Source organism: Trichomycterus rosablanca, chromosome 5 (genome assembly GCF_030014385.1).
Source record: "Trichomycterus rosablanca isolate fTriRos1 chromosome 5, fTriRos1.hap1, whole genome shotgun sequence".
Taxonomy (NCBI): domain Eukaryota; kingdom Metazoa; phylum Chordata; class Actinopteri; order Siluriformes; family Trichomycteridae; genus Trichomycterus; species Trichomycterus rosablanca.
The window spans coordinates 42544853-42565092 of NC_085992.1; the positions used below are offsets into that span (position 1 = coordinate 42544853).

Consider the following 20240-nt stretch of genomic DNA (forward strand, 5'->3'; position numbering starts at 1 on the left):
GGGGCCCAACAGTGTCAGCCTGGCAGTGGTCGGGCTTGAACCAGCAACCTTTGGCTTACTAGTCCAGTACCTTAACCATTAGGCCACAACTGTCCCAGGATATTAAAGGAAAGTGGCATATATGCGGTGTAAATACTAAAGGAGTGTTGTTCAACAGATAAGGTACTGGATACTGAGGTGAAGTGAGGCCCATGAAGACATGGTTTGACATATCCTGCAAAGATCCCTGACATCACCCCTATTGAACAGCTTTAGAATGAATTGTAATGTTGATCTTGAGACCTTCTCACCCAACATCAAAGCCTGATCTTACAAATACTCTCGCCTGAATGGGCACGACTGACCTCCGAGATAACCCAAAATCTTGTAAAAAGCTTTCCTAAAAGAGTGGAGGCTGTTATAGCACCAAAGGTAAGGAATAACTTCATATTAATGCCCATGGGTTCAAAACTGGAAGTCCAAAAAGTATATGTCCACAGTTTTTGCTATATAGTGTACGTTTGAAACCAGCCACACAAGGATATAACGTACAAGCAATAAACACATTTTAATTTTCTCTCATTCCAAGGACACTTAATGCATTTCAAGATCATTCAACATGATTTGGATGGTGATGTACGGTAGATTAGAGAACTATCTTTATTTTTAAATTGTTTCTGAAAGACCAAAGTTTGTTTTTCTGTACTAAGCAAGTAAACAGGACCACCCCCATATCTCTTTCTCTCTCTCCACACTTAATGCCCACATTTGTGTTAATTAGTTGGTGCTGGATTCCACCAGGGATCAGGCACCAGAAGGGCCAGACACAGACTGCTGAATGTGCAGACCCTTTCAGGCTAAACTGCTTCATCACTATGACTGAGCATAACATTGCCCTCGCTGTGGCACTCAATTAACGACAGACAGAAACTCTGTCAGAGCCACTTTAGATTGCTGGGGCAGACAGATGAAGCTGTTTACCTAATGTGGGTCTAGTTAAGTGTAATATTAACATGGCTTGGGATTCTTTGTGACAGCAATAATTACCAATGCATTTAGTTTTTCTCTCCCATTTTATTTCATCATAGGGTTTTTAGGTTACATTTCTACAGTACTCATAAATAGACTACTGTACAGCAGCATGAAACAAAGAAATACAATTCAAAACTAGGGATGTAACGATGCACCACAAGGCAGTTAAAAATCGCTGCACACGTGCCACGATTCAAATCAGTAATTCATGTAAAATTAATCGATATTCACTTTAAACAGCAGAGGGAACTGACGCTATTCACCTCGCCTGGCTGACATCACTACACAGAGTTGTACAGGATTTTCCAGCCAAATTTATTTATATAATGTTGGATTTGTTTTAAAATTTCATTTAGGTTTTTTTTTACACAAAAAGTAGAATGTGCAGCATTGTTTTGCATAGTTGTACCTACTTCAGAAACAAAATGGAAATAATAAAAAGAAACTTTGCCATAATTTGTATTCAATTTCATTTTGTTTAAAAAAAAATCGTGAACCCAGTATCGTATCGCATAGTGGGTAGAGTGTATCGTTACATCCCTGTTCAAAACAGTTTGATTTAAAAACAGAACAGAGGGCACTTGGGTGGAGCAGAGATAAAACATGCTAACAGAGCTAGGAATCTCAGCAGAGCTGCCGACCACACAAACACAATTGACCATATTCGAGAGAGGGAAGGTCGTACGTGTCTCTTTCTGATAAGGCTATAATATGCCATATCCAGGACTGGTCTAGGTGCCTGTGTGGGGAAGTGGGGGGTGGGGAGGACTGGGGTGTCGCATAAAGCTAAGCATGGCTCTTTGTACGCAATATGGCTCTGTGTGGGAACCCGACAGTAGGTGCTGGGAAGCAGCATGGGTGTGTTTACAAATTGTAATTCAGTAAGTGAAGTGAGGCTGCTTAAACACACATAGCTTAGCAACCCATTACGATATTAAACACATCATTAGATATCATAGTTAAGTTGCTTCAGGCTTTATTGAATGAATAAAAAAATGTAAATGTGGCAGTAATGTAGATCAACTTGCAGAATTTATATTTAATACAAAGATACTATGTCTACTACAACTAAATTTGCTAATAAAAATGCACCCAACATCTCAAAACTACTTTGTGTGTGTATGTGTGTGCACACACATAAGTGGAAAAATTAGAGAGACGGATTCCTTTTTTTTTTTTTTGAATCTAATGCAGGACTGAAAGGCAAGAATGGATGTATATTGACTATTAAAATGAAGTTAACCAGGCAAAATATGAAATATCTTCTGCGTATATACAGTGAGTAAAATAAGTATTTGATCCCCTGCTGATTTTGTAAGTTTACCCCCTTACAAAGACTTGAACAGTCTATAATTTTTATGGAAGGTTTATTTTAACAGAGAGAGACAGATTATCAACCAAAAATCCAGAAATTTTTTTTTTAAATAAAATAAAAGTTATAAATTAATTTGTATTTAATTAAGGGAAATAAGTATTTGATCCCCAACCAACCAGCAAGAATTCTGACCCCCACAGACCGGTTATGTGCACAAAAGGCACACAAATTAGTCCTGTCCCTGTATAAAAGACTCCGGTCACAGAATCAGTTTCTTCCATTCAAATCTCTCCACCACCATGGGCAAGACCAAAGAGCTATCAAAGGACGTCAGGGACAAGATTGTAGACCTGCACAAGGCTGGAATGGGCTACAAGACCATCAGCAAGAAGCTTGGTGAGAAAGAGACCACTGTTGGTGCGATAATTCGAAAATGGAAGAAATACAAGATCACAGTCAATCGCCCTCACTCTGGAGCTCCATGCAAGATCTCACCTGGTGGGGTAAGAATGATTCTGAGAAAGGTGAGGTCAGTCCAGAATTACACAGGAGGAGCTTGTCAATGATCTCAAGGGAGCTGGGAGCAGAGAAATGCTGGATATGACCCCAAGAACACCATCCACACCGGGCATTTCTTTGCCTCCAAACACGGCGAGTGGAGTTGATGCCAAAGAGCTCAATTTTGGTCTCATCTGACCATATCACATTCTCCCAAGCTTTCTCTGAATCATTCAGGTGTTCATTGGCAAACTACAGACGGGCCTGTACATGAGCCTTCTTGAGCAAAGGGACTTTGCGGGCACTGCAGGATCTCAATCCATTACGGCGAAGTGTGTTACTAATGGTTTTCTTGGTGACTGTGCTCCCAGCTCCCTTGAGATCATTGACAAGCTCTGTAATTCTGACCTCACCTTTCTCAAAATCATTCTTACCCCACCAGGTGAGATCTTGCATGGAGCTCCAGAGTGAGGGTGATTGACTGTGATCTTGTATTTCTTCCATTTTCGAATTATCGCACCAACAGTGGTCTCTTTCTCACCAAGCTTCTTGCTGATGGTCTTGTAGCCCATTCCAGCCTTGTGCAGGTCTACAATCTTGTCCCTGTCACTGGAGTGCTGAGAATGATCCACCACCCAAATAATACCTGCTCTGTGGTGGTCCTGGGAGAGTCCTGACCATTGAAGAACAGCATGAAAGGGGGCTAACAAAGCATGTAGAGTAACAGATAGAGTACATTCAGTAATTGTAGAACAACAAAGTGCTTCTATATGGTAAGTGGAGCTGATAAAATGGACAGTGAGTGTAGAAACAAGGAGGTGGTTTTAATGTTATGGCTGATCGGTGTATATACAGTATGTGTGTGTGTGTGTGTGAGAAAATCCAGCTACAATACCCCAAACATATATACAGGGGTTGGACAAAATAACTGAAACACCTGGTTTTAGACCACAATAATTTATTAGTATGGTGTAGGGCCTCCTTTTGCGGCCAATACAGTGCCAATTCTTCTTGGAAATGACATATACAAGTCCTGCACAGTGGTCAGAGGGATTTTAAGCCATTCTTCTTGCAGGATAGTGGCCAGGTCACTACGTGATGCTGGTGGAGGAAAACGTTTCCTGACTCGCTTCTCCAAAACACCCCAAAGTGGCTCAATAATATTTAGATCTGGTGACTGTGCAGGCCATGGGAGATGTTCAACTTCACTTTCATGTTCATCAAACCAATCTTTCACCAGTCTTGCTGTGTGTATTGGTGCATTGTCATCCTGATACACGGCACCGCCATTGGATGCACATGGTCCTCCAGAATGGTTCGGTAGTCCTTGGCAGTGACGCGCCCATCTAGCACAAGTATTGGGCCAAGGGAATGCCATGATATGGCAGCCCAAACCATCACTGATCCACCCCCATGCTTCACTCTGGGCATGCAACAGTCTGGGTGGTACGCTTCTTTGGGGCTTCTCCACACCGTAACTCTCCCGGATGTGGGGAAAACAGTAAAGGTGGACTCATCAGAGAACAATACATGTTTCACATTGTCCACAGCCCAAGATTTGCGCTCCTTGCACCATTGAAACCGACGTTTGGCATCGGCACGAGTGACCAAAGGTTTGGCTATAGCAGCCCGGCCGTGTATATTGACCCTGTGGAGCTCCCGACGGACAGTTCTGGTGGAAACAGGAGAGTTGAGGTGCACATTTAATTCTGCCGTGATTTGGGCAGCCGTGGTTTTATGTTTTTTGGATACAATCCGGGTTAGCACCCGAACATCCCTTTCAGACAGCTTCCTCTTGCGTCCACAGTTAATCCTGTTGGATGTGGTTTGTCCTTCTTGGTGGTATGCTGACATTACCCTGGATACCGTGGCTCTTGATACATCACAAAGACTTGCTGTCTTGGTCACAGATGCGCCAGCAAGACGTGCACCAACAATTTGTCCTCTTTTGAACTCTGGTATGTCACCCATAATGTTGTGTGCATTGCAATATTTTGAGCAAAACTGTGCTCTTACCCTGCTAATTGAACCTTCCCACTCTGCTCTTACTGGTGCAATGTGCAATTAATGAAGATTGGCCACCAGACTGGTCCAATTTAGCCATGAAACCTCCCACACTAAAATGACAGGTGTTTCAGTTATTTTGTCCAACCCCTGTATATCCCTGACCCTTACATGTGCATACACCCTTACATGATATGCACACTGCACATTTCTGAGGGATGGTTCTAATGTTTTAGCTCAGTGGTGTGAATATATAGCAAGGCTTCAACTCACCTCAGTGCAGAGAACATTTAATGCTGTAAAATCCCATTTCCTTGCATGTGTTGCATTGTAGCTCAGTATTGTCTCCTGCGAAGTTTAAAAAAAGCAAATCTGATGTATACTTCACATACAAGATAGTAATCAAATATCTCTTTTTAAAAAAAATAAAGAAAAAGAGTAAAACAAAGGAATTAGAGACGTCCTGACACAATAACAGAGCGATGCTGCCATCTACTGGTAGGTGAGTTTCGCACGATTTTTTTAAGCGGTTGATTTAGGGATTTGAAGAATTATTTAAATGTTAAATATTTACAATATTTAAAGCAGTGTGTTTATTAAATAACACCGGGTGAATCAAAATTATGTTAACACTTGAATGGCAGAACCATTTATTCACAAAACATACTTCATATGTGTAAGATTATTTACGGGACAGTCTCAACCTATCCGCCATCATGTTCAACACACAAAAACCGGTGAGCAACAGTACCAATTAAAGCCCGGACACACATTTCACGGGGAATAGATTTGACTCAGGCGGCAAGGTGGCTCGGTGGGTAGCACTGTTGCCTCACAGCAAGAAGGTCCTGGGTTCGATCCCCAGGCTGGGGCGGTCCGGGTCCTTTCTGTGCGGAGTTTGCATGTTCTCCCCGTGTCTGTGTGGGTTTCCTCCCACAGTCCAAAAACATGCAGTCAGGTTAATAGGAGACACTGAATCGCCCTATAGGTGAATGGGTGTGTGCGTCTGCCCTGCGATGGACTGGTGTCCCGTCCAGGGTGTTACTGTGTACCTTGCGCCCATTGAAAAGCTGGAATAGGCTCCAGCACCCCCCCCAACCCTAAGTGGATAAGTGAATGAATGAATAAATAATTTTGACTCACCCGGTATAATAATGAATAATGTGGAGACAATTTACCCCTAAACTAATGTTATACTACTTCAAAATGTTATAACATTTGTTATTTACTGCGCTGTATAAAACGACAATGGAGGCCTGTGTCCCTCATTCCCAGAAAAAAGAAGCATGCCCCCCTTCCTCCAATTTACCATGCCCCACCCATTGTTAAATAACCTAAATCAACCATAAGTAACATGTTATCACATTATTTAAATAAGACCAAGGATCTCTGTAGAAAGTTCAAAGCCTACCTGAATGTCCACTGAACTTCTGCATTCAGCTTGTAATGCAGAATGAATAAGTTTCCATCGACTCTGCTCCCTACCCTGGAACAAACAAAAAAAAAAAAAACACCAAAGATTAGCACTTCAAATTTAACATTTAAATCCAAACACTGCTGTATAATCAGTCTTGTTCATTTCAATTAAAATATTGCAAAATAAGATCAGCAGTAGCTGAGCTAAGCTTGACTGTGATGGATACCTCCACAGGAAACATATTCCTTTCAGAGCAGGGCATCTTGACTGTTACGTCGTCCCAGGCATCTCGGAAGTTGCTAGGATAAGGAGTAGGGACCTCGCCTTCTTTCAGCAGGTCCGTCTAAAATACAGTGACAGATAAAGAATCGTCATATATTTTATTGTAGATGAAAACTAATAACAAGTGTTAAAAAGTCTTAACAACAGTACCAACAGTCCACATTAGATTTAATGTAGCCTCAGAGCTTTGTGGAACATAGTGCGAAACATTTTGATTGAAAACTAATGGTTTGTTTGTTTATTAGGATTTTAATGTCATGTTTTACACGTTGGTTACATTCATGACAGGAACGGTAGTTATTTATTACACAAGATTTGTCAGTTCACAAGGTTATATCGAACACAGTCATGGACAACTTTGCATCTCCAATTCACCTCACTTGCATGTTTTTGGACTGTGGGAGGAAACCGGAGCTCCCGGAGGAAACCCACGAAGACACGGGGAGAACATGCAAACTCCACACAGAAAGGACCCGCACCGCCCCACCTGGGGATCGAACCCAGGACCTTCTTGCTGTGAGGCAACAGTGCTACCCACTAAACCACCGTGCCGCCCCGATTGAATACTAATGGTAAAAACTAGATTAAAAATTAGATCAAATGAGCAAACTTTCAGGTTTCCGCAAAGTTTTAGGAGCTATGTTTTTGTGTTTCATTACCAAACTGTTACCTGAAACAGGAATGTTTAGGTGTGAGATGTTTACAGTATGAAAACCTCGTCACAGAAACAAGGAATGATAAATGACATTTGTGATATAAATCAATACACAGGACTTGAGTTTTCATGATTTAGATTTGTCATTCGCTGTACCATGGTCAGAGTCATGGCGAGTCCGTTTCTAATACAAACACTGAGCACCAGTCAGGAATACCCTAAACAGGATGCCAATCCATCTTAGGGTTTGGGATTATGTGTAGACATCAGCCTAACTGATACCACCACTGAAAGAAAGTTGCTTTGTACAGTATGTTGCCAAATGTTATAAACAAAAATATGCATGCTGACATGAATAAAAACAGCATCACTTCAGAAAAAAAAATCAACTGCTTTTTTCTGAAAGGGAAATGGAATTTAGTGATACCACGTCCAAAAATGCATGTCAACAAGTAGCGAGCGATCAAAGTTGTTTGTGCGCTGATGTGCAGCGTAAAATCAAAGACAAAAATAAATGAATCCGAGTGGATTTGGCAACACAATCAGCAGGGCTTGTTTTGCTCTGTAGCGAAGTTGGAGGTTAATGAATATTTTTTTGTAATGCAGTGTTGGTATTATGGTTCAGCGTGGACGATAAATTCACAGACACTGTAAAGCTTGTGTGTGTGCTGATGTATTCTGATAAAAACTATATTATCCCCCTCACCGCACTCATTGGCAGTCGCAACCGACTGACCCAGATATTCAACATGGTAGATATCTCTCCTCAATCGCTGAGCGCTCAGCGCGAGTTTAGATCGCCGAGCAAACGGCAAGTCGCTCCCGAGCTGCCACATCTAGCGGCGACTAGTCGGCGAGCGAAGATCAGGGCAAAAATCGTCCTGTCGTGTGAACTAGACATTAGACAGCAATTACATTACATTGGCTGTCCCCGCCTACCACAGCAGTGTTAGCTTACTAAGCTAACAGAGTTAGTCCATTCAAACCAATGGGCTAAGGTGATACAACTCACTAGCATGCCAGCTAACAAGCCCAAATTTGTAAATAAATTACACTTGTACACATTTATAAAAATTAAAAATAAATGAGAATTACTTGCATTTAAAAATAACTCTCTCGCTGCTTTGGTTTCATCCACTATATTAGACATTTTCGTGAGAAAAGTTGAGTAGCACTGAATGCTGGGATTGCCTTTGCAGGTGAGGAAAGCAGACAGAGCTTCCTCATTATTCGGTCAGAATATCGCTCAAAATAAGGCATCTCAGGCCGCTCAGGTGGCGCAGCGGTAAAAAACACACGCTGGAACCAGAGCTGGGATCTCGAATACATCGTATCGAATCGGCTAGGCTAAGTGGCCACACGAACAACGATTGGCCTGTTGTTCAGATATGGCCGGGACTAAGCCGGATGGGATCTCTCTCTCATGACTGGTGCAGTTAGGACCTCTGCTGGCTGATTGATGGCACCTGCACAGAGATGAGAAAAGAGTGCTCTCAGGGTGTGTCTCTCCATACCCAACGCTGAGCTGCAGTGCGCTCGTCAAAGTGTGGGTGATAAGATGCATACGGCTGCTGCCCGCGTGTCGGAGGGGGCGTGGGTTAGCTTCGTTCTCCTCATTCAGAGCAGGGATTGGCATTGGTGAAGAGGAAGCATGACACAATTGGAAAATTGGACGCGCTAAAAGGGAGAAAAAGGGGAGAAAATGCATAAACAAAATATATATATTAAAAAAAAAAGCCATCTCAGTCGGCAGCATTTTAAAGCATCTAGGAATTTAGCCATCTTTCTTCTCGAGATGTGTGTAGCCTGGTGTAAAATGCCGTTTATGTAAAGAGCTCACTAGGTTTTTACACAGACCTGTAGTGTGTGTGTGGGTCTAACAAACATAGCACCTTAGGGCTCTGGTGAACGATGTGACATTAGTGGTGCAGAGACTTACTCTGATCAGGACTTTGTGATTGTCTGTTGCTCTGAGAAGTGGTAAGGTCTGACCACACTGTGGCATCCTCCTTAGCTTTTCTATAGGAGTTCCCCACCATTTCCTATCACTGTCTGGCAAGCTGACTGGAGCTGACTCACTAAGAGAAGAACGGGACAAAGATAAATGAAATGATTATGCTTTTAGGTACTAATTAGGAACATTTTTCCTGAGTATTTGCTGTGTGGTATACCTTTTACATAACTCTTGTGACTCGACGCCACTGGACTCTTCCTTGTCTGGGAGCTCTGACGATATAGACTTGTCGCAAGTATCGGGCATGTCCGAATCATCCGTTTCCATTGCTGTTACTTCAGGATCGCTGTTATTTTCAGGTCCGGCTCTAATATTATTGGAGTTACCTGACTCACTGGGCGATGGGGATTGAAGACAGGATGCCTGGGGCGCTGTGCAGAAGGGAGTCTTTTCCTGTGAGCTTTCATACGGCACGATTTTGCCAGCCGGGCTCTCTGGGCTCAGCATCACCACATCAGGATTAACACTTGTGTTCAAAGATAAACCGAGGTTTGTGTTTGTCTTCTCTGGAGATGTGCTGGTTGCGTTGCCAAGATCAGCATCTGTGCGGTTCACCTCAAAAGCTGACTCTTCACTGGCCACCTCTGTCTGGGAGGCTGCATCGTCACTGACGGAGCTATCCGCTGGAGACTGTCCATCTGGTGGAGTAATGCTAGCTTGACTTTGGTCTACATTTGGATTTTTGTTTCCAACATTAAATATCGGGTAATACTTCACATTTGACTGAGAACTGTCATTCTTTTTATCTTCTTCAGATGGTGTGTGAGGATCTTTGTTCATCTTCTCAAGCTTCACGTCATCAGTGTCATTACTGTAGCAAAACGAAAAAAGAAATGATTCAAAGTGACTACGCTTTAGAATTATAAAAGTAAAACACTAAATGAGGTAGGAATGAGATTTAGTTTACCTGTTTACTTCCTTTTTACTTTCCATATCTGGTGTTTGCTCATTGACGGACAAACTATCTGTGTTAGAATAAACAGATACTAGAATTACACCACATATAATAAAAATAGATTAAAATATACAGCAATTACAAAAATAATGAGCAAAAACACATATTGAATACATTTCACAACATAGAATACTATTAAAGTCACTTTTCATACAGTATGTCATGCAGTCCTATGATCTAAATGACTTTTGTAATTGAAATACAGCCATAACATTAAAACCACCTCCTTGTTTCTACACTCACTGTCCATTTTATCAGCTCCACTTACCATATAGGAGCATTTTGTAGTTCTACAATTACTGACTTTCAATCTGGTTTTAGGAAGTCTCATTCCACTGATACGTGTTTACTTTATTTAACTGATTTTATTAGAAGCGAGATAGATAAAGGGAATTTATGCGGCATGGTAATGTTGGACCTACAGAAGGCTTTTGATACTGTTGACCATGAGATTTTATTGACAAAGATAAAAGCTATTGGTTTTAAGGATATTGCTGTAAAATGGGTTGCTTCATATTTAAAAGGACGTAAACAGCAGGTGGAAATAGGAGGTGTTTTATCCTTACCCAGATTTATTGATTGTGGGGTTCCCCAAGGAAGTGTATTGGGTCCACTCTTTTTCCTTTTGTATATCAACGATTTAGAGTCGATATGTTCATGTAAACTTCTTTTGTACGCAGATGATTCAGCACTTTTATTTTCTGACAAAGATAAAAGTATTATAGAACGTACATTAAGTGATGAATTATTAAAGGTTAGTAGGTGGTTGTCCGAGAATAGGTTGTCTCTTCATTTGGAAAAATCAGAATCAATTTTATTTGGAACGAGAGTAAAATTAAACAAGATCTCAGTTTTTAATGTGGTTGTGGGGGACATTGTGTTAAAAACCAGGGACTCAGTTACATATTTAGGATGTATTTTAGATAGATATATATCAGGTAGGGGTCAGGCAGATAAGATTTTAACTAAGATTAATCAAAGAATTAGGTTTCTTGCAAGAATTTCAAAGTTTTTAGATAGAAAAACTATGATTACCTTGTCAGGGGCTTTGGTTCAGCCTTTTTTTGATTATGCCTGTTGTTCATGGTATAATGGCATTGCAAAACAGATTAAAACTAGGCTTCAAACATCTCAAAATAAATTAGTTAGGGTTATTTTAAACCTCCCCATGAGAACCCATTTGGAAATGAATCATTTTCAAATGATTGGGTGGTTAAAAGTTCAGGATAGGGTTGCTCTGATAGAATTGGGTAACGCGTACAAGATTATACATGGAACTGTTCCACAGTATTTTAAAAATTATTTTATTCAGGTGAGGGATGTTCATGGTTATTTTACAAGAAGATCATCCACAGATTTAGTACTGCCATGCTGTAAAAGTAAAGTGGGTAGGGATTCTTTCAGGTTTATAGCAGTATCGTTGTGGAATCGTTTGCCAGGGCCTTTTAAAATATGCGACAGTTTGCAAGGGTTTAGACAGGCTGTTAAGGAATGGTTGTATGAAAAGGGAACGTTTGCTAATTAAAAGTTTTAATAATGTTTATGAATTAAATTGAATATATTGTGTTATGTTATAATGATTATATTACGATGTCATGCTTGCTATGCTGCTGATTGTTGGACCTGATTATGTATAGGGACCACAATGGAAATAAGTCTATGGACTTTTTGTGTTATCCCTGACTGTTTCAGTTTTTTATAGGAGGTATTGTATCTATTTATAAAATATGAAATGGTTCAATAAAATCAAATCAAATCAAATCAGACTGTAGTCCATCTGTAGGCCATCTGCTTTCACCCTGTTCTTTTATGGTCAGGATCCCCACATGACCACCACAGAGCAGGTATTATTTAGGTGGTGGATCATTCTCAGCACTGCAGTGACACTGACATGGTGCTGGTATGAGTGGATCAGACACAGCAGCGCTGCTGGAGTTTTTAAATATCGTGTCCACTCACTGTCCACTCTATTAGACACTCCTACCTAGTTGTTCCACCTTGTAGATGTAAAGTCAGAGACGATCGCTCATCTATTGCTGCTGTTTGAGTTGGTCATCTTCTAGACCTTCATCAGTGGTCACAGGACACTGCAAACAGGAAGCTGTTGGCTGGATATTTTTGGTTGGTGGACTATTCTCAGTCCAGCAGTGACAGTGAGGTGTTTAAAAACTCCATCAGCACTACTTTGTCTGATCCACTCATACCAGCACAACACACACTAACACACCACCACCATGTCAGTGTCAGTGCAGTGCTGAGAACAGGGTGAAAGCAGGTTAAAAAGTATGTAAAGAAATAGATGGACTCCACTCAGTAATTGTAGAACTACAAAGTGCTTCTATATGGTAAGTGGAGCTGATAAAATGGACAGAGTGTAGAAACTAGGAGGTGGTTTTAATGTTATGGCTGATCGGTGTATACAGCTTATTGTTTAAAAGCTATTAAAGTACATAAGTAAAAAATTATGGTTTGCTGTACTGTGAGTCTGTGATTAGGAAAAGGGAATAAGGAATAGAAATGTTTAGAATTGTGTGGAAGATATAAATGATGTATGTATGCAGGTGTGGTGGTACTCATCTTTACCAGGGGTGTTATTGTGAGGGAGGGGGGGGGGGGCTGTATATACTTACACATTTGAGTTACCAAAACTGAACTGAAACTGAAACGTATTCATCTGTTACTAGGGCAAAGGTAGCTCAGTTGTTAAGAAAGTAGACTAGTAATCAGAAGGTCGCTGGTTTAAGCCCCACCACCATAACCACCACTAAGTAATTCTAAGGCAGTTGTAGCCTAGCGTTTAACGTACTGAACTAGTAATCAGAAGGTCACTGGTTCAAGTCCCACCACCACCAAGATGCTGCAGACAACTGAGCAAAGTCTTTATGACCCAGATCATGATTCGAATTATATGCAGTAAAACTGAGGCAGTTGTAGTCTAGCGTTTAAGGTACTGAACTAGTAATCAGAAGGTTGATGGTTTAAGCCCCACCACCACAACTACAACCAGATAAGTCTGAAGGAGTTGTAGCCTAGTGTTTAAGGTACTGAACTAGTAATCAGAAGGTCGCTGGTTTAAGCCCCACCACCACAACTACAACCAAGTAATTCTGAAGCAGTTGTAGCCTAGTGTTTAAGGTACAGAACTAATAATCAGAAGGTTGATGGTTTAAGCCCCACCACCACAACTACAACCAGATAAGTCTGAAGGAGTTGTAGCCTAGTGTTTAAGGTACTGAACTAGTAATCAGAGGGTTGATGGTTCAAGTCCCACCACCACAACTACCACCAAGTAAGTCTGAAACAGTTGTAGCCTAGTGTTTAGGGTACTGAACTAGTAATCAGAAGGTCGCTGGTTTAAGCCCCACCACCATAATCACCACCAGATAAGTCTGAAGGAGTTGTAGCCTAGTGTTTAAGGTACTGAACTAGTAATCAGAAGGTTGATGGTTTAAGCCCCACCACCACAACTACAACCAGATAAGTCTGAAGGAGTTGTAGCCTAGTGTTTAAGGTACTGAACTAGTAATCAGAAGGTCGCTGGTTTAAGCCCCACCACCACAACTACAACCAGATAAGTCTGAAGGAGTTGTAGCCTAGTGTTTAAGGTACTGAACTAGTAATCAGAAGGTCGCTGGTTTAAGCCCCACCACCACAACTACAACCAGATAAGTCTGAAGGAGTTGTAGCCTTGTGTTTAAGGTACTGAACTAGTAATCAGAAGGTCGCTGGTTTAAGCCCCACCACCATAATCACCACCAGATAAGTCTGAAGGAGTTGTAGCCTAGTGTTTAAGGTACTGAACTAGTAATCAGAAGGTCGCTGGTTTAAGCCCCACCACCATAATCACCACCAGATAAGTCTGAAGGAGTTGTAGCCTAGTGTTTAAGGTACTGAACTAGTAATCAGAAGGTTGATGGTTTAAGCCCCACCACCACAACTACAACCAGATAAGTCTGAAGGAGTTGTAGCCTAGTGTTTAAGGTACTGAACTAGTAATCAGAAGGTCGCTGGTTTAAGCCCCACCACCACAACTACAACCAGATAAGTCTGAAGGAGTTGTAGCCTTGTGTTTAAGGTACTGAACTAGTAATCAGAAGGTCACTGGTTTAAGCCCCACCACCATAATCACCACCAGATAAGTCTGAAGGAGTTGTAGCCTAGTGTTTAAGGTACTGAACTAGTAATCAGAAGGTCGCTGGTTTAAGCCCCACCACCACAACTACAACCAGATAAGTCTGAAGGAGTTGTAGCCTTGTGTTTAAGGTACTGAACTAGTAATCAGAAGGTCACTGGTTTAAGCCCCACCACCATAATCACCACCAGATAAGTCTGAAGGAGTTGTAGCCTAGTGTTTAAGGTACTGAACTAGTAATCAGAAGGTTGATGGTTTAAGCCCCACCACCACAACTACAACCAGATAAGTCTGAAGGAGTTGTAGCCTAGTGTTTAAGGTACTGAACTAGTAATCAGAAGGTCGCTGGTTTAAGCCCCACCACCACAACTACAACCAAGTAATTCTGAAGCAGTTGTAGCCTAGTGTTTAAGGTACAGAACTAATAATCAGAAGGTTGATGGTTTAAGCCCCACCACCACAACTACAACCAGATAAGTCTGAAGGAGTTGTAGCCTAGTGTTTAAGGTACTGAACTAGTAATCAGAGGGTTGATGGTTCAAGTCCCACCACCACAACTACCACCAAGTAAGTCTGAAACAGTTGTAGCCTAGTGTTTAGGGTACTGAACTAGTAATCAGAAGGTCGCTGGTTTAAGCGCCACCACCATAATCACCACCAGATAAGTCTGAAGGAGTTGTAGCCTAGTGTTTAAGGTACTGAACTAGTAATCAGAAGGTTGATGGTTTAAGCCCCACCACCACAACTACAACCAGATAAGTCTGAAGGAGTTGTAGCCTAGTGTTTAAGGTACTGAACTAGTAATCAGAAGGTCGCTGGTTTAAGCCCCACCACCACAACTACAACCAGATAAGTCTGAAGGAGTTGTAGCCTAGTGTTTAAGGTACTGAACTAGTAATCAGAAGGTCGCTGGTTTAAGCCCCACCACCACAACTACAACCAGATAAGTCTGAAGGAGTTGTAGCCTTGTGTTTAAGGTACTGAACTAGTAATCAGAAGGTCACTGGTTTAAGCCCCACCACCATAATCACCACCAGATAAGTCTGAAGGAGTTGTAGCCTAGTGTTTAAGGTACTGAACTAGTAATCAGAAGGTTGATGGTTTAAGCCCCACCACCACAACTACAACCAGATAAGTCTGAAGGAGTTGTAGCCTAGTGTTTAAGGTACTGAACTAGTAATCAGAAGGTCGCTGGTTTAAGCCCCACCACCACAACTACAACCAGATAAGTCTGAAGGAGTTGTAGCCTAGTGTTTAAGGTACTGAACTAGTAATCAGAAGGTTGATGGTTTAAGCCCCACCACCACAACTACAACCAGATAAGTCTGAAGGAGTTGTAGCCTAGTGTTTAAGGTACTGAACTAGTAATCAGAAGGTCGCTGGTTTAAGCCCCACCACCACAACTACAACCAGATAAGTCTGAAGGAGTTGTAGCCTTGTGTTTAAGGTACTGAACTAGTAATCAGAAGGTCGCTGGTTTAAGCCCCACCACCATAATCACCACCAGATAAGTCTGAAGGAGTTGTAGCCTAGTGTTTAAGGTACTGAACTAGTAATCAGAAGGTCGCTGGTTTAAGCCCCACCACCATAATCACCACCAGATAAGTCTGAAGGAGTTGTAGCCTAGTGTTTAAGGTACTGAACTAGTAATCAGAAGGTTGATGGTTTAAGCCCCACCACCACAACTACAACCAGATAAGTCTGAAGGAGTTGTAGCCTAGTGTTTAAGGTACTGAACTAGTAATCAGAAGGTCGCTGGTTTAAGCCCCACCACCACAACTACAACCAGATAAGTCTGAAGGAGTTGTAGCCTAGTGTTTAAGGTACTGAACTAGTAATCAGAAGGTCGCTGGTTTAAGCCCCACCACCACAACTACAACCAGATAAGTCTGAAGGAGTTGTAGCCTTGTGTTTAAGGTACTGAACTAGTAATCAGAAGGTCGCTGGTTTAAGCCCCACCACCATAATCACCACCAGATAAGTCTGAAGGAGTTGTAGCCTAGTGTTTAAGGTACTGAACTAGTAATCAGAAGGTCGCTGGTTTAAGCCCCACCACCATAATCACCACCAGATAAGTCTGAAGGAGTTGTAGCCTAGTGTTTAAGGTACTGAACTAGTAATCAGAAGGTTGATGGTTTAAGCCCCACCACCACAACTACAACCAGATAAGTCTGAAGGAGTTGTAGCCTAGTGTTTAAGGTACTGAACTAGTAATCAGAAGGTCGCTGGTTTAAGCCCCACCACCACAACTACAACCAGATAAGTCTGAAGGAGTTGTAGCCTTGTGTTTAAGGTACTGAACTAGTAATCAGAAGGTCACTGGTTTAAGCCCCACCACCATAATCACCACCAGATAAGTCTGAAGGAGTTGTAGCCTAGTGTTTAAGGTACTGAACTAGTAATCAGAAGGTCGCTGGTTTAAGCCCCACCACCACAACTACAACCAGATAAGTCTGAAGGAGTTGTAGCCTTGTGTTTAAGGTACTGAACTAGTAATCAGAAGGTCACTGGTTTAAGCCCCACCACCATAATCACCACCAGATAAGTCTGAAGGAGTTGTAGCCTAGTGTTTAAGGTACTGAACTAGTAATCAGAAGGTTGATGGTTTAAGCCCCACCACCACAACTACAACCAGATAAGTCTGAAGGAGTTGTAGCCTAGTGTTTAAGGTACTGAACTAGTAATCAGAAGGTCGCTGGTTTAAGCCCCACCACCACAACTACAACCAAGTAATTCTGAAGCAGTTGTAGCCTAGTGTTTAAGGTACAGAACTAATAATCAGAAGGTTGATGGTTTAAGCCCCACCACCACAACTACAACCAGATAAGTCTGAAGGAGTTGTAGCCTAGTGTTTAAGGTACTGAACTAGTAATCAGAGGGTTGATGGTTCAAGTCCCACCACCACAACTACCACCAAGTAAGTCTGAAACAGTTGTAGCCTAGTGTTTAGGGTACTGAACTAGTAATCAGAAGGTCGCTGGTTTAAGCGCCACCACCATAATCACCACCAGATAAGTCTGAAGGAGTTGTAGCCTAGTGTTTAAGGTACTGAACTAGTAATCAGAAGGTTGATGGTTTAAGCCCCACCACCACAACTACAACCAGATAAGTCTGAAGGAGTTGTAGCCTAGTGTTTAAGGTACTGAACTAGTAATCAGAAGGTCGCTGGTTTAAGCCCCACCACCACAACTACAACCAGATAAGTCTGAAGGAGTTGTAGCCTAGTGTTTAAGGTACTGAACTAGTAATCAGAAGGTCGCTGGTTTAAGCCCCACCACCACAACTACAACCAGATAAGTCTGAAGGAGTTGTAGCCTTGTGTTTAAGGTACTGAACTAGTAATCAGAAGGTCACTGGTTTAAGCCCCACCACCATAATCACCACCAGATAAGTCTGAAGGAGTTGTAGCCTAGTGTTTAAGGTACTGAACTAGTAATCAGAAGGTTGATGGTTTAAGCCCCACCACCACAACTACAACCAGATAAGTCTGAAGGAGTTGTAGCCTAGTGTTTAAGGTACTGAACTAGTAATCAGAAGGTCGCTGGTTTAAGCCCCACCACCACAACTACAACCAGATAAGTCTGAAGGAGTTGTAGCCTAGTGTTTAAGGTACTGAACTAGTAATCAGAAGGTTGATGGTTTAAGCCCCACCACCACAACTACAACCAGATAAGTCTGAAGGAGTTGTAGCCTAGTGTTTAAGGTACTGAACTAGTAATCAGAAGGTCGCTGGTTTAAGCCCCACCACCACAACTACAACCAGATAAGTCTGAAGCAGCTGTAGCCTAGTGTTTAAGGTACTGAACTAGTAATCAGAAGGTTGATGGTTTAAGCCCCACCACCACAACTACAACCAGATAAGTCTGAAGGAGTTGTAGCCTAGTGTTTAAGGTACTGAACTAGTAATCAGAAGGTCACTGGTTTAAGCCCCACCACCATAATCACCACCAGATAAGTCTGAAGGAGTTGTAGCCTAGTGTTTAAGGTACTGAACTAGTAATCAGAAGGTTGATGGTTTAAGCCCCACCACCACAACTACAACCAGATAAGTCTGAAGGAGTTGTAGCCTAGTGTTTAAGGTACTGAACTAGTAATCAGAAGGTCACTGGTTTAAGCCCCACCACCACAACTACAACCAGATAAGTCTGAAGGAGTTGTAGCCTAGTGTTTAAGGTACTGAACTAGTAATCAGAAGGTCGCTGGTTTAAGCCCCACCACCATAATCACCACCAGATAAGTCTGAAGCAGTTGTAGCCTAGTGTTTAAGGTACTGAACTAGTAATCAGAAGGTCGCTGGTTTAAGCCCCACCACCACAACTACCACCAAGTAAGTCTGAAGGAGTTGTAGCCTAGTGTTTAAGGTACTGAACTAGTAATCAGAAGGTCGCTGGTTTAAGCCCCACCACCACAACTACAACCAGATAAGTCTGAAGGAGTTGTAGCCTAGTGTTTAAGGTACTGAACTAGTAATCAGAAGGTCGCTGGTTTAAGCCCCACCACCACAACTACAACCAGATAAGTCTGAAGGAGTTGTAGCCTAGTGTTTAAGGTACTGAACTAGTAATCAGAAGGTCGCTGGTTTAAGCCCCACCACCATAACCACCACCAGGTAGATCTAAAGCAGTTGTAGCCTAGTGTTTAAGGCACTGAACTGGTAATCAGAAGGTCGCTGGTTCAAGTCCCACCACCACAACTACAACCATGTAATTCTGAAGCAGTTGTAGCCTAGTGTTTAAGGTACTGAACTAGTAATCAGAAGGTTGATGGTTTAAGCCCCACCACCATAATCACCACCAGGTAGATCTAAAGCAGTTGTAGCCTAGTGTTTAAGGCACTGAACTGGTAATCAGAAGGTCGCTGGTTCAAGTCCCACCACCACAACTACCACCAAGTAAGTCTGAAACAGTTGTAGCCTAGCGTTTAGGGTACTGAACTAGTAATCAGAAGGTCGCTGGTTCAAGTCCCACCACTACCAAGATGCTGCAGACGACTGAGCAAAGTCTTTATGACCCAGATCATAACTCGAATTATATGCAGTACTTCTGAGGTAGTTATAGCCTAGTGTTTAAGGTACTGAACTAGTAATCAGAAGGTCGCTGGTTTAAGTCCCACCAGTGCCATGTTGTTGTTGTTGGTACCTTGAACAAAGCCCTTAACCCACTAATGTCACAATACTGTAAGTCGCTTAAAGCTCTAAAAGTACATTTTACTCTTTGTATTACTTTATAGTATTTTAATAGTAATATATTATACCACTGTGTTGTATTATTATTATTTATTCGTCTATGTCAAATTAATAATAATTTAAAAGGCTTTCAAACCTTGACGTGTTCCAGCTGATTCCTCCCGATTAGAAGTGCAAACCTCGGATTGTGTGTCAGGTTCCAGTTTTTGTCTTTTCTCCTTTAGTCCACTGTCTGACACCTCACTCATCCTGTCATGACCACTTACTTATGGTTCATTTATTACAAATCAATGTGGGTTAGTGCAGTCAGTGCAGAAATCCAGGCGCCCTTCTGTTAACCAAACAGCTCAGTTAGCTTACTAGCATTTAGCATAAATCTGAACTGGGTTTTAGCTGTGCAGCAGTACACACGACACTGAGTGTGCTAATAACGGCTGTACAGAGCGAACAACGGAAAGTAAAAGCTGAAGTGCAGTTCATAACATCCGTTATAACCATCCCAGCACTGACGCGTCAGCTTCCAGCCTTTCTTTGGAGCTAGCCCGTCAGCTAGTTAGCAAAAGCGGCTAACTTGCTAATCAACACCGAGACGAACAGCCGTTTTTATCTAAATTATACCTCCATTAAACACACAGACAGACGTAACATCACTATATACGCGTTGTATATGTAGACGCGCAGGTACAATAATTTTTGACCATGTATATTGACAGGAGCTTGTTTAACATCCAATACAGTATTGTCACCCCACCTGTTGTTACACCTCCAGGCC

The 20240-nt window shown here is 41.9% G+C and overlaps 1 protein-coding gene across 2 annotated transcripts in view; it reads right to left on the reverse strand.

Annotated features, from left to right (window-relative positions):
* The window catches only part of parga (poly (ADP-ribose) glycohydrolase a), a 60766-nt gene extending 41020 nt beyond the window's left edge, over window positions 1–19746 (reverse strand). For both annotated transcript variants that reach the window (XM_062996186.1, XM_062996187.1), the window contains exons 1-7: window positions 19605–19746; window positions 10104–10161; window positions 9354–10007; window positions 9122–9260; window positions 6472–6588; window positions 6240–6314; window positions 5102–5176 (exon numbers count right to left, since the gene is read on the reverse strand). In XM_062996186.1, the coding sequence (XP_062852256.1) occupies window positions 5102–5176; window positions 6240–6314; window positions 6472–6588; window positions 9122–9260; window positions 9354–10007; window positions 10104–10161; window positions 19605–19716 (1230 nt within the window). In that variant the 5' untranslated portion in view covers window positions 19717–19746. The remainder of the gene's footprint in view (window positions 1–5101; window positions 5177–6239; window positions 6315–6471; window positions 6589–9121; window positions 9261–9353; window positions 10008–10103; window positions 10162–19604) is intronic.
* Window positions 19747–20240: the final 494 nt, after the last annotated feature.